At 41.8% G+C, this 13,046-nt stretch overlaps 1 protein-coding gene across 2 annotated transcripts in view; it reads right to left on the minus strand.

The window, feature by feature from the left end:
• Nucleotides 1-5,386: 5,386 nt before the first annotated feature.
• LOC139465729 (mucin-17-like) overlaps nucleotides 5,387-13,046 on the minus strand; it is a 33,618-nt gene continuing 25,958 nt past the window's right edge. For both annotated transcript variants that reach the window (XM_071247556.1, XM_071247555.1), the window contains exons 11-14: nucleotides 12,247-12,403; nucleotides 11,011-11,255; nucleotides 10,115-10,169; nucleotides 5,387-9,876 (exon numbers count right to left, since the gene is read on the minus strand). In XM_071247556.1, the coding sequence (XP_071103657.1) occupies nucleotides 10,140-10,169; nucleotides 11,011-11,255; nucleotides 12,247-12,403 (432 nt within the window). In that variant the 3' untranslated portion in view covers nucleotides 5,387-9,876; nucleotides 10,115-10,139. The remainder of the gene's footprint in view (nucleotides 9,877-10,114; nucleotides 10,170-11,010; nucleotides 11,256-12,246; nucleotides 12,404-13,046) is intronic.

Here is a 13,046-nt window from a genome sequence, read left to right on the forward strand (position 1 = left end):
AGATATAGAAAGTGTTGTAAATGTTATGTTAGTGAAAATAACAACATTATATTTGGTCATTCGTCTGATCAATGTTTTATCATAACCAATTCATTGGCAAAACATATACCTAGTAACAGGAGACAGAGCGGGTAGCGGAGGGGGGGGGGGGGGGGGGGGGGGGGGTGATACCGACGGGGCAGCGCCGGCACATTGAAGTCCCAAGAGGATTGAAGTCAGCCTGGCAGATGTTACTGCAAATGTCAACCAAAGCTTGGCCCAAATGAGCTATCGTTACAGACCGGTCCTGTCGTAAACGGCGTTCCATCTCATCTCAGACATGTTCTATGGGGGAGAGGTCTGGAGAAACAGCCGGCTATCGCAGTTAGCAGTGTTGTGCCACCTCCAAAGGTCTGTTATAATCCGTGAAACATGTAGGCGGGTATTATGCTGCAGCAACGTGAAGGTGTGTTACACTTCCACTCCCAAATTGACGTCGTTGAATAACACAAGCGTCTCTAAAACGTTCTCCTAAACCCCTGTAGATCCTTGAACCGCCATCAGAGCTGTCCAGTTGAACCAGCATACTGTCAAAGTCTTGTCTTTTGAACCACGCTTGGCGTACCTGACGGTGACGTGGAATGAAAATTTGGCTATTGCTGGACTGCACTGGAGTTGATTTTTGGCAAGCCGTGGCATTGCGTTAGCGTTAATTATGGTTACACAAAAGTTTTTTATGAATACCTGAGAGCTAATCAATAATTGTGTACTGTTCACATCCCAAAACCACGTGTGTGAGTATCATGCTTTCAACAAACACGCAATCATCCAAATTGTGCACGTGCACATTGCGAATCACGACCTTTAGGTCGAGATGGCTTCATGAATATGTGTTAAGTGATTATTTAATTTCAGAATGAATATATTTTCATTGAACTTTTACACCCATCGACGGTTTAACGGCGCTTTTAGAAATATTCCTGCAATATCACGGCGGGTGACACCAGATATGGGCCCTATGTGGGGAAACGTACACGGGTCTTTGGCATGACGAGCGAACGCCCTAACCACTGTCCTACCCCACCGCTCCTCTTAACATAAGACGTCAACGCCAGAGAAGAACCAGTCTCGAATATTCACCGAAACATTGCATTGGGCGGATAAGGCAAAATAGCGGTGAAATGTTTACAAATGGATCATTGAAAGAGTGATGTCATCAGGTTTTCGTATGGCCTGCTCGACCGCGGCCACAAGGCCACTCACACAGTATGCCCGAAGAGGTAAGTGGTTATTGCCTGACGCCACACAACAATACTCCTTCTAAAAATCTCCCTTCCAGAAACACAGTGGATTATATTACATGATCTCGACTATATCATGAGCATGTGTTTATGAATCATTATGAAATAGTGAAAATGCCAGGTGGCAGCGAAAAGGTGAGCGTATCCTGTTCCACAGGTGGCACTCGTCACAAACACATGTAAATGTAAGTTCAACTGTTCACCTGACAATAACACGGGAATGTATGGTGCCAGTCAAAATAGGGAAATGCATCGGACATATTATTTGTCACAGATGCGTTTGGAATACTAGAAGGAACATTGTCGTCCTTCAAAAAACAAGCAAAAAGTGTCAAACTAAATCAAAGCACGACAATGCGACAATGCGACAATTTGTCTCATTGTTGCGCTTTGATTGTATTTATTTTACCAAAGAGCGGCGATGCGACAACGCGCTATTTTTCAAGGTCAAAATATGTCGCGTGGTCGCATTATCGCCCCATCAAAACGTGTAAAAGGCGTTAAAATGCACGATAATGCGACAACGCATTTTGATGATGTCGCATTGTCGCCCTTTACGATTAATGCGTAGTAGGTAAATTAATCTACGCATTCGCCCAAATGGTTATACTCCTTTTCAAACTCCAGTTGTCTTTTGTTAGTTCCTATGGCTCTAAAACCAAAGTAACAATGGTAATGTGGTTTGCTTTTCTCAAATTCAAAACGAATCTTTCATCGTTGCTTTAGAAATTAGTTAACATATCGTTATTGTCTGTGTTGGTTTTCATAAAGCAAACGTATTGTCACAGCAAGAAACACAGACTTTGCATTTCTATTTAAATTAATTCCGGTCTCCGACGTCTGTTTTCAAATGACACACGGTTGGCCCTGTCGTTTCAGACGGCGCAGTTCGCTGTGCGTCTCCTAGACGTACCAGAAAAATATGATCGCGTGTTCGAATCACAGAAATAGACACATACATCACTTAGGGAGTTCTTCCCACATCAAGCTTACACGCTGTGAAATAACTGAAATTTTAGTCAAAGCGGCGTTAAAACCACTGGTCACGTTAGTCACGGAGAGTGGTGACGGTGTTCGACTGCTTGGCTCCTGAGAGTTCCGGTCCTGTCGCACGCGTAACGCATGGGCTGTCTCTTTGGGTAAGTGACTTTGTTCGAAATATGCCACAGTTCAGCCAGCAGTAAATGGGTACCCGGTAGGATGATACGACAATGTGTCTGTAAACCTTATAGCACATCACAGGCAGCCTAGGTAGTATATATACTCCCCATGGAGTTGAGAATGACCGGGGTAATACTGCTCTCTGAGAATGATATTCAGCATGGACAAAAAGTGCCACAGGAATGGTCTATTATTATTATTATTATTATTATTATTATTATTATTAATAAACTCGCTCACTCTCTCAATCGATGAATTCTCTGTGCAGAATGGCACCCCCAGACGTGCCAGAATCCTATGAGCGTGTGTTCGAATTCCCCATTCGTCCTGCATGATTATGGGGGCGGTCGGGGTAGCCTAGTGGTTAAAGCTTTCGCTCGTCACGCCGAAGACCCGGGTTTGATTCCCGACATGGGTCAATGTGTGAAGCCCATTTCTGGTGTCCCCCGCCGTGATATTGCTGGAATATTGCTAAAAGCGGCGTAAAACCATACTCACTCACTCACTCACTGCATGATTATGTTTCTTGCTTTGGACCTACATCACTTCCGACTTTCCTCCAACATTAAGCTGACATGCCATAACTGAAATACTGTTCAGAACGGCGTTAAACAATACTCACTCGTGAATTTTTCGTGGCTTAACTGGCTCCTAATCCTATGAATACACACTGAATTGGACCAAATTTGGCCTTTGTTACTTTTAATATACCATTGAATTCCCGATTTCAACTTTGGCCAAGATGGCGAGTGACGTACCTTGTCTATTTATATAAATGGTGCCGGTGTTTCACTTGTATCGCTATCTTGCTTCAGGGGCCTGTGTCCCTAGGCGTAGCAGAAAACTTATAATCGTCGGTTCGAATCCTGGCACCTAACACATTCTTCACTTTGGGCTTTCCTTCCGCATCAAACTGAGATGCTGTGTCAAATAACTGTAAGAAAGCCGCGTTAAACCAAACTCACTCGCTCACTCGCTCAAACCCACCCATTTGCTGGTGAAGAGTTGGCATCTCCTAGACGTGCCCGAGACCTATGATCCTGGGTACAAATGAATGAATGAATGAGTGAGTAAGATATTTAACGTTTAGATCGCATCGGGCAATATTGCAGCAATATACCGATGGCAACAATATTTTCGTTATAAAATATGTCAACAATGGATAGTAAAACATTAAGATATATCACCGTTTTAGAAGATGACAAACCACATCAAAATTATAACGTCGTTATATAGAGAATATATATTAGATTAATAGATTACGCCTAATCAATTTAAAATAGGCTATAGAGCCTCAGGAACCAAAGCAAGACCACCTTCCTGGAGATATGTAAGCTCCAACTGCCCTTCTGTCCTGATTCTATTCCTTGGTTTGGACGTCACTGCCGCCCTCCTACCACATCATGCTGCCATAACTGAAATATGGTTCAGAGCGGCGTTAAAGGGGAAGTGTACACGCAAAAATCACTTTCTTTCTTTTTCTAAACAAAACGCAATTTTAGAATTAGTTAGTATCTGTGTTTGAAAATATACACTCATTTTTTTCATAGTGAAAGTAGGAAGCTCACAATAGTGTGAAAGTGATATGCCGTTATGAGGCCTTCGTTTTACGAGCGAAATAGGCCTGAGTTATCCCCCTTAGATTATGACGTAATTGGTGCCAATTCAACTGGGTCCCTGTCTATTCTCAACGCAAAAGATATCAAGGACCAGTTTGCGGTAAAACAACATGGTCTACGACACACTCGGGCACAGGGTGACTCAGCATAACACAATTCTGGCTGGCATCTGAGATGCTAGAATCACAAAACTGTACCTACACCACGTGAAGCAGCTCTAACAAAGCATGATGACGTCATAATGTTTATCAATTGGCACCAATGACGTCATTTTGCAAGGGGCATAAGCCATGGTGTTTTTGTTATGGAAATAGAACACTTGGTAAATGTGAACAATACAAATCGTTTTAGTGCAAAAAATATGTTAATTAAATATGATGTTTTTATATTTTTGTCTATGACACTTCTATGTTAACACTTTTAATGTGGAAAAAGTACAAGAAAAAATGGTTCATTTCCGTGTGAACTTGCCCTTTAAACAATACTCACTCACAAATTTCACAATTTCACACACTTTCACAGGCTTTGATATAGGCTTGCCTCGGGAAGATAAATACGATACACGACGACACTCCATTAAGTACACACCAAACGTTGTCAGCATCCACTAGTGCTGCGATGAATGCAGGTTTGATGACTTCTTTTAAGAATCAAAGAATGCCTTTGGATCACTGTAAAGTTCAAACTTCGCCAATGTTTTAAGTTTTTGCTGAGCGTCCAGCTGCTGCCCAAAACCCCAGGAATAATAACACAGGGTCCAAGTGACTGATCTCCTTGTGTTTGTCTGCAGTGGTCTTGTAAGTCATAGAATCCAGTACATGCATCGTTTGCATTTACAGATTTACTTGCTGCGACACCATTTGCAATGTTTCGGAGATCAGGATCAGGCTGAAAGGTGTCGCTATCTTGAAGGAAGCTGTGTCGTTTCCATGCTTCACTCTTGTCTCGTTCCTGTCTGGCATTTGACATGTCCTTAGGCAGATCATAATTTCCGTTTCGATCATTAGTTAACTCTTACTCCATACATTGCATATCTCTATGCATGACGGCATTAGCATCAGCAAAATCAGCGTTTAGGTTTCAGACATCCCTGTTCCTGTGGTCAATCCACGGGTTGTAGAATCAACAGTTATTCACTGCGAACTTGTTGCACTAAGCGCTAAGCGAAGATAATACAATCCTTGTGATCGTTTTGTGCAAGGGTCTCATATGTGACAAAGATTTCAGGATCCAAGAACTTTGATGTGTAACTTTATTGCGAATATTCTACGTTTAACTACAGGTATAATAAACGATAGAAGACAAAAACAAAAGAACGCGCACAGACAGTATGCATTGATTATACACATAACAGAATGAATTATTGTTTGAAACTATAATTCAACGATTCCTTCTTCATCTAATAATTAAACATTAGCAACACCTCACGGGACTGTACGCACTACATTCTTCCATTGCTCGTGAATATATACAGATCATTTGCAATACAGACCCTGTGTTTTAACGAATCATCTACACATTGCTTCTTTTTTAGGCAAATATAGGTGAGGTGAGGTGAAATTGGGTTTAACGTCGCGTCCAAGATTATTGCACTTATATAGCGACGTGTATGTGTGTGTGTGTGTGTGTGGCTGCTTGTACTAGTCCGGACTGATGCCGATTTATAGTGCTAGCTCACTGAGATACCATGCCGCAATTTAACATGAATACCCCACTCAGACACAGTATACTGACTCCGAGCCGACCAGTCCTTGTTTTAGCCCCTTAATGCCGAGCCCCAGACAGGGTAACAACAAGTACCATCTTTTAACGTCTTTCGGTATGACGCGGTCGGGGATCGAACCCCAGACCTACCGCTCTCCGGGCGGACGCTCTACCAATAGACCACGGAGGCGGTCATGCAAATGTAGGGTTCGTACACAGTTCGTGCACGGAGTAGAGCTCATTTGATTTCCTGGAGTTATTAAGGGATGGACCATTTTATATTCTTGCGAGCGAGGGCTGGGATTTTATCGAAAAAAATAAATATAACCCGAAAATTCTGAATTCTGAATATCGGCCGTGTGTTTTCACGGGTGATGAAGGAACGTTGTGTATACGGGACCTGTGAAGTATGGACTAAGATCGTTTAAACGATGCTTCTTTGGAACAACTGGATCGCACTCAGCAACATTATACAGTCACGTGTTTTTCCAAATTTAATATAATTCCACAATATCTTAACTTCATTATATGCCAGAACATGTATTATGCCTTATATGACACGCAGTCCTTCAAATATGAGTTCTAGATATTTACATTTCATCTCTTTTTCTAGTATACATTTATATGTAGGTACACATATATTGCTTCTTATTTACACAAACTAATTAATTATCAACACATCGTTTATGCATATGAGACCTTGATATGTCAATTTCATATAATAATATTCTGTTGAATATTTCGTTAACGGTTAATATATTGTAAAAAAATTATATTTCTTTTTCTAATTGAGTCACCTGTATATATAATAGGTTATTGCTATGCTCTCTTTGTCTACTAGATATGTATTAGGCATTATACAGGCACTAGAACTTTTCTCTGGATAATATTTGCATCAGTTCTGTATATGCAGACATCACTAGAAAACACCTTTGATCGATACTATGCACTTTCTATGTGCTGTTAATCACCTCACATTGGTATACTCGATACATGAACAGATTAAATTAGACTTTTATATGTGTTAATACTGCTTTTATGTTACAGCAGGGCATGGAGGCCAGTTTGTCGAAGAGGTCGCAATTCTCTGTGCAAATGACGGGTTCGGATCCCAACTTTGCCCTGATTATCATAATTGGTTTGTCGGTGCCAAACTCGTATACGTAGTTTTGACCATCCTCTATATCTCCGAGGTCCCATTCCCGTGGGTCTCGCGATCTCAAAACACCCGCCCTTGACTCTCATCAGCCAATTTGATTGGCTACGCTACTCGGTCTAACTGACCAATCAGAATGCGAGTTACAAGCCAGCCTCAATGCTGGGTTGGCGATATCAACAACATGAGAGCAAGTCCTATTGATTTCGATAACGTTTGCGAGAAATTCGACATTGAAAAACTCACACCCAAAAGAAAGCACTCAAACATCTTTTTGATGGAAAGAATGTCCCCATGTCGACCTCCCTTACACATTTCCTTATCTCGACGTTTGATTGGTTGGTAAAATGTCACTGAAAGTAAATGCGGGTAATTTGAGATGGCGAGAGCCACGGGAATGGATCTAGGGGTTGGTGTAGGTTGACCAAAATGCGAGACCTGGAGATATAGAGGATGACTTTTTTACCAAAGTGGTACATGTCTACGACCTTCGTCACTTCGGGGTTTCCTCCCATATCAAGATATCACGACGTGATATAACTAAAATACTGACAGTTATGGTGCCTTAAATCTATCTAACTCATTCTACACTCACACATTGTAAGGATGTGACTTCGTGAAGCAATGAGCAGCGGAATGTTTAGGAAATGCGATGCACTCTTATAATATCCAACGGAGTCCCTCGGCGCCCAATTTGCATACAAAAGCTTCCTTTTCTGTTTGTGAGCCGGTGAGAATCACTCTCAAGCCATGCATGGTATATACGAGTGTATTATATCGCCATTCCGTGATGATCCAAGACCCATTCACGACTAATCGTCGTTTCGGAAGTGACATCAGCACCTCCCATCTTATCAAAAGCGTAGCACAGAATTTCCCTCGCTCATGTGTGCATTTTGATTGGACCACTATTTAAAGGTACATTTGTTTTGGACACAATGGGTCCAGGTCCTTTATCATAATCGAATGGATTATCGATGACATCAAGTCATGAATCTTAGGTATTAGCAGTTGTTCGTCACCCTAACATATGTGATAATACATACAAAGAGGCAATTGCTATATGTACAACAAACTAGTAGGGAAAACATCATATATAAACATTGAAAAGGAGGCGGTTGTAACATACTTTGATAAAGAAGAATATAACTAGAAACAATAATAAGCTGTGTGAACTGCTGGACAAGCTAGGATGGAGGTGTTGGTATCAACTTTGCAATCATTTCTGTATCTTCTGATTTCGTTCACACGAGATATATCCAACATCATAACGGGGGATAACCCTTGTTGTCTGCTACACAGGTCTTATACATCCCTGTCGTTAGACAAATGTTGCAAAATTATATACATTTCATAACAGTATCACAAATGTACGGATCGGCATAGTACATCGAACCCTCTTAAGAGCAAAAAAGGGTAGATGTCAGAGCCACTGTAATTTGATATTGTGCTCATTTGGGCCATTTTCAATCACGATGTGATAGGACGTCATAGCTAATCTGGATAAACCAACATGGCGTCTCACTGAATCAGAGTTGAAACGGAGTAATGTAAGAACAAAATATACAAGCACATCAGATCAATGTTGCCAATGTTCAACAATATACACATGCGATAAACAATTTGCTAATCGGATTAATTCAACGTTATTAGTGCTCCTTATATATTTACGTACACACAATCAATACAGTAAACTACGTTTATAACGAAAAAGTTTATAACGAACTGACAGATATAACCAACTATTTTGTGGAGGGCCTGTCCATTTGGTGTGTGGACCCGTGAACATCCAGAGTAGAATAGGTCTTCAGCAACCCAAGCTTGCCGTAAATGGCGACTATGCTTGTCGTAAGAGGCGACTAACAGGAGCGGGTGGTCAGGCTCACTGACTTGGTTGAAGCATGTCATCGTATCCCAGTTGCGTGGATTGATACTCATGATGTCAATTACTGGATTGTCTGGTCAAGACTCGATTATTTACAGACCGCGTGTAAAGACTGTATATATGTTTATAACAAACTTAGAAATTAGTGGTTTTAGTTTGTTATAAACGTAGTTTACTGTATCTATATTCATAACAAATTGACACATACTATGTGTTAGGATGTCCATACTCTGATATTTCTCATGTCAAGATGAAGTTTGTCATGCCGCCGTCAGGAAAATAGCTGGAAAATTGCTGAATCAGGCACAGACATTTCAAGATGGCGACCCAAAGGAATAAAATCCACTAGGAACTTGTGTGGAGTTTGTTACATGCTGACAAGTTTAAAATCACATAAGAACAAAATTAAACAGGCACTATAAAAGAACATTCGCTCCAGCTAATATCAAAGGAAATATTATACCGATTGTGTAAATAATTATCCTATTTTGAATAACGTGTTTAATTTTTGATTTAATGTATGAGCTATCATTTCCGGAACAGATACCAGTATAAAGAGAAATAAATTATGAAAGCTCTTCGTGATCGCAGAATACATTTTGAGCGTCGCTGTTATAATTTCTTGTATATCGATATATTTTTGTAAAATTGTATACCGATTTTACGTAGATACATTGAATGTAACGGTACATGCCTGAAACGTCATGAGTTATCTCCCTTACACTGTGCCCGATTGCGTTTCCGCTAACAGCCCTTCATTCAGTTCAAATGTTTGTTGTTTAGCGCTAGACTCCAGCTATTTGACGGTGACCAGTAAATTACCGAGTTTGGACCTGACAAACCAGTGATTGATGCAAATAGAAAAACGTCCCTTGCTGTCGGGGTTTGATGAAACGCCGTGTCATGGAGCATGACCACCGCTTCTTACGCCAAGCACAGGTTGCTGGGGATCAATCTGTTGTACAAGTATGTTGTGCTGCTTTCCCCTGTGTTGAATGATTAGGTGGAGGCCGTCCGGAAAATAGTATTGTGTAGAGTTAAAGTTTCCTTTGCATTCGGTGTTCTTCAGACCTGAAAAATATCAGTCCATAGAATTTAGTTATGGTATTGTAAAACACACATTACAATAAACAAACAAAAAACACAACCAAAATACAACAAAATCTACAGACTTCAGAGAACATACTGATTTGTTCTTTTAACATACTGATCAGAAATAAAACTTTAATTCTTAAAGTGCACGTCTACACTGATGTTAAATCACTCGTACAGACGATGTCACGTTCCTTTTACCGAGGTATTTCTTTACCGTAAGTGTATTGTAGATCGTCTTGTTAGCGAAAGTCTGGTCTTTGGATGGAATACTGTAACAATTAAACACCATATTAAAGTTACAGGATGAACACATTTCGTCAGTGGAATATAAAACATTGCACAATAATGGCATACAGAAGGTAGGAATAGGATACTGAGACCGCATCACCGAGATGTTCAGAAACACTAAGTGAGGTAAGGTGAGGTGAGGTGAGGTGAGGTGAGGTGAGGTGAGGTGAACACTTAATTAACACTCAATGCCCGATGAGACGCCATGTTTTAATAGCATCGCCTCCGTGGTCTAGTGGTAGAGCGTCCGCCCGCGTCATACTAAAAGACGTTAAAAGATGATACTTGTTGTTACCCCTGCCTGGCGCTCGGCATTGAGGGGCTAAAACAAGGACTGGTCGGCTCGGAGTCAGTATACTGTGTCTGAGTGGGGTCTTCATGTTCAACTGCGGCATGGTATCTCAGTGAGCTAGCACTATAAATCGGCATCAGTCCGGACTATTACAAGCAGCCACACAAACACACACACACACACGTACATGCACGTCGCTATATAAGTGCAATAATCTTGGACGCGACGTTAAACCCCATTTCACCTCACCTCACCTGTTTTAATCTGTATGCTGATCGTGAATATGATCTACATAAGTAATATATCTATAGCCCATCTTATCATTATACGGGGTACGAGGGCCCAAGGTGCTGCAATGTCCTCAGGTCCGAACCTTAGGTGTGTCACAACCTAAGGTCACGGGGGTGAGGTTTGCTCCAAGTTCGTTTCAAGGGTTGTCAGCACCATACCCTCGGGTTTCACCACAGTGCATCTCTTCCCATACGAAGCCGCAAAATAACTGATATACTGATATACCAGCTGCATCTTACCGCCTCGTCCGTATCAATGCATTCGTACACGGGGCGCCCTTGACTGTAATCGCTACTCAGCAGACTGGACTGTGGTCTTGATGTTTGACCAGTGGGCATGCGGGTGTACGGGCGCTCACTGTTTTGGTCTCTAGAATTTGGCCTCATCTGGCGTTTGTCCTCAAGATCATAGTCGGGAGACATATCCTCGGGGAACCTGTAGTGGGAGGTCCCAAGGCCAGACTGCCGCCCCGATATATCCCTGCCTGAAAATGCAATTAATTGATGCAGGCTTCAATTTACAGCTCGCGGTACGGACATTTAAAGCATGGATTTGCCGAGAAAACCAACTTGACTAACATAAAAATCAGAGTTTCCCCTTCTCTGATGAAATATTAATGAGTTCAGCGTTATGACGAATGCATTACTGAATGACACTTGTTGATGTAACAATGCGAAGGTAGCATTGGTTACAAACACATGTGACGTAAATATGCGAGGTATCGGTGTGCGGTTCTCGATAGGAAGTGTTTGTTTGTTTGTTTGTTGTTTAACCCGCGCTGAGCAGTATTCCAGGTATATGACGGCGGTCTGTAAATTATCGAGTCTGGACCAGACAATCCAGTGATTGACATCATGAGCATCGATCCACGCAATTGGGATACGATGGCATACATTATTAACCCAGTCAGCGAGCCTGACCATTCCATCGTGTTAGTCGCCTCTTACGACAAGCATAGTCGCCTTTTACGGCAAGCATAGGTTGCTGAAGACCTATTCTACCCCGTATCTTCACGGGTGTCGGTAGGAAGTGACAACCGTCGAGTCGATGACTTGCGGTGTATACACGTTTACTCAATACATGTAGATGCATACAAGAAGCATTATGAGCCAGGTCAACACAGTGGTAGTGGTTGTTGTATTGTGCCACTGAGCACCTAGCCTAACACTAGCCAGTCTAAGAGTGAGACGTTCCCTATCCTTCTCTCTGAGGTACCATAGTCTCGATGGTATAGACTTTGGGTCCTGTCGGATCCATTGTGAATAGTGTGGGATGGGCTATTAACCACGAGTGACCTTGTCCACGTAGTCACTACAGCCAAGTGCCAAAGTATCCGCCGCATGGCATTGAAAGTCGTAATGCCGTTGAAACTTGAAGCTTGTTATTCTAATTCCTATTATGGTAACGCGTCTAGGAATTTTTTTCTCTTTCAGTGGCCATTAATTGAAAACATACTGAACAATTTGATAACATACCAAACATGGAGGCGGGTTCCATCTGGTCAAAGTCTCCTCGGCTGACGTCACCATGGTTACGGCTCCTGTTGTCGGCGTAGCGGGATGCGCGGAAGTCGTCCACTCGGCTTCTTCTACTGTTTGACTCCTGCTCTGATTTGTTCTTTTGCGCCAGCCACTGGTATGAAGGGAGAATCAGGTTTATAAACATCTCGACAAAAGTCGTAACAAGAAATGACAAAACGCTTTCCATATTCATACGAAATGTCAAATTTGGAAATATCATCTACATATCTACTGTTGAAACCATAAAAGCTGTACTAAAACTCTGAATGTTGTCACAACTTTTTAGCAAGAGTCGTATGGCGCTTTTTGAAATCTTCGTAGAAAGAGCTTGTTCGATTGTACCTCAAAAGTTGTGAAATATAGACACCAAAGGCTGGTGTTAAAGTTAACTTGATCAATAAAATTAGAAGAAAGTATTTCTGCCCTTTTCATCAACACCGGTCACACTTTGTCCCGTGTAACACAGGCTATACCCCAGCCTCAGTTGGCACAAATGCAAAGTCTTGTCATCTTAAGCATATCTGCGATAAGAAGTCCTCCTTAACCTGGTTCTCCAAATTACACATGAAGTTTACTCTTCGTAGATGATAAGAAACCGACATGGGTGTCTTTTTCTTTTTGGACATATCTTCGCTGGACCTAGTCTGCACAGTTAGTCTAGCGACATGCTTTGTCAACCTATATGACCGCAGGGAGCACGGGTGGCCCAGTCGTCTAAGGCGCCGCGAATCGTTGTGCAGAGTTGCGTCCCTTGG

Source organism: Haliotis cracherodii, unplaced genomic scaffold (assembly GCF_022045235.1).
Source record: "Haliotis cracherodii isolate W230 unplaced genomic scaffold, xgHalCrac1.p SCAF_18, whole genome shotgun sequence".
NCBI classification, from domain to species: Eukaryota; Metazoa; Mollusca; class Gastropoda; order Lepetellida; family Haliotidae; genus Haliotis; species Haliotis cracherodii.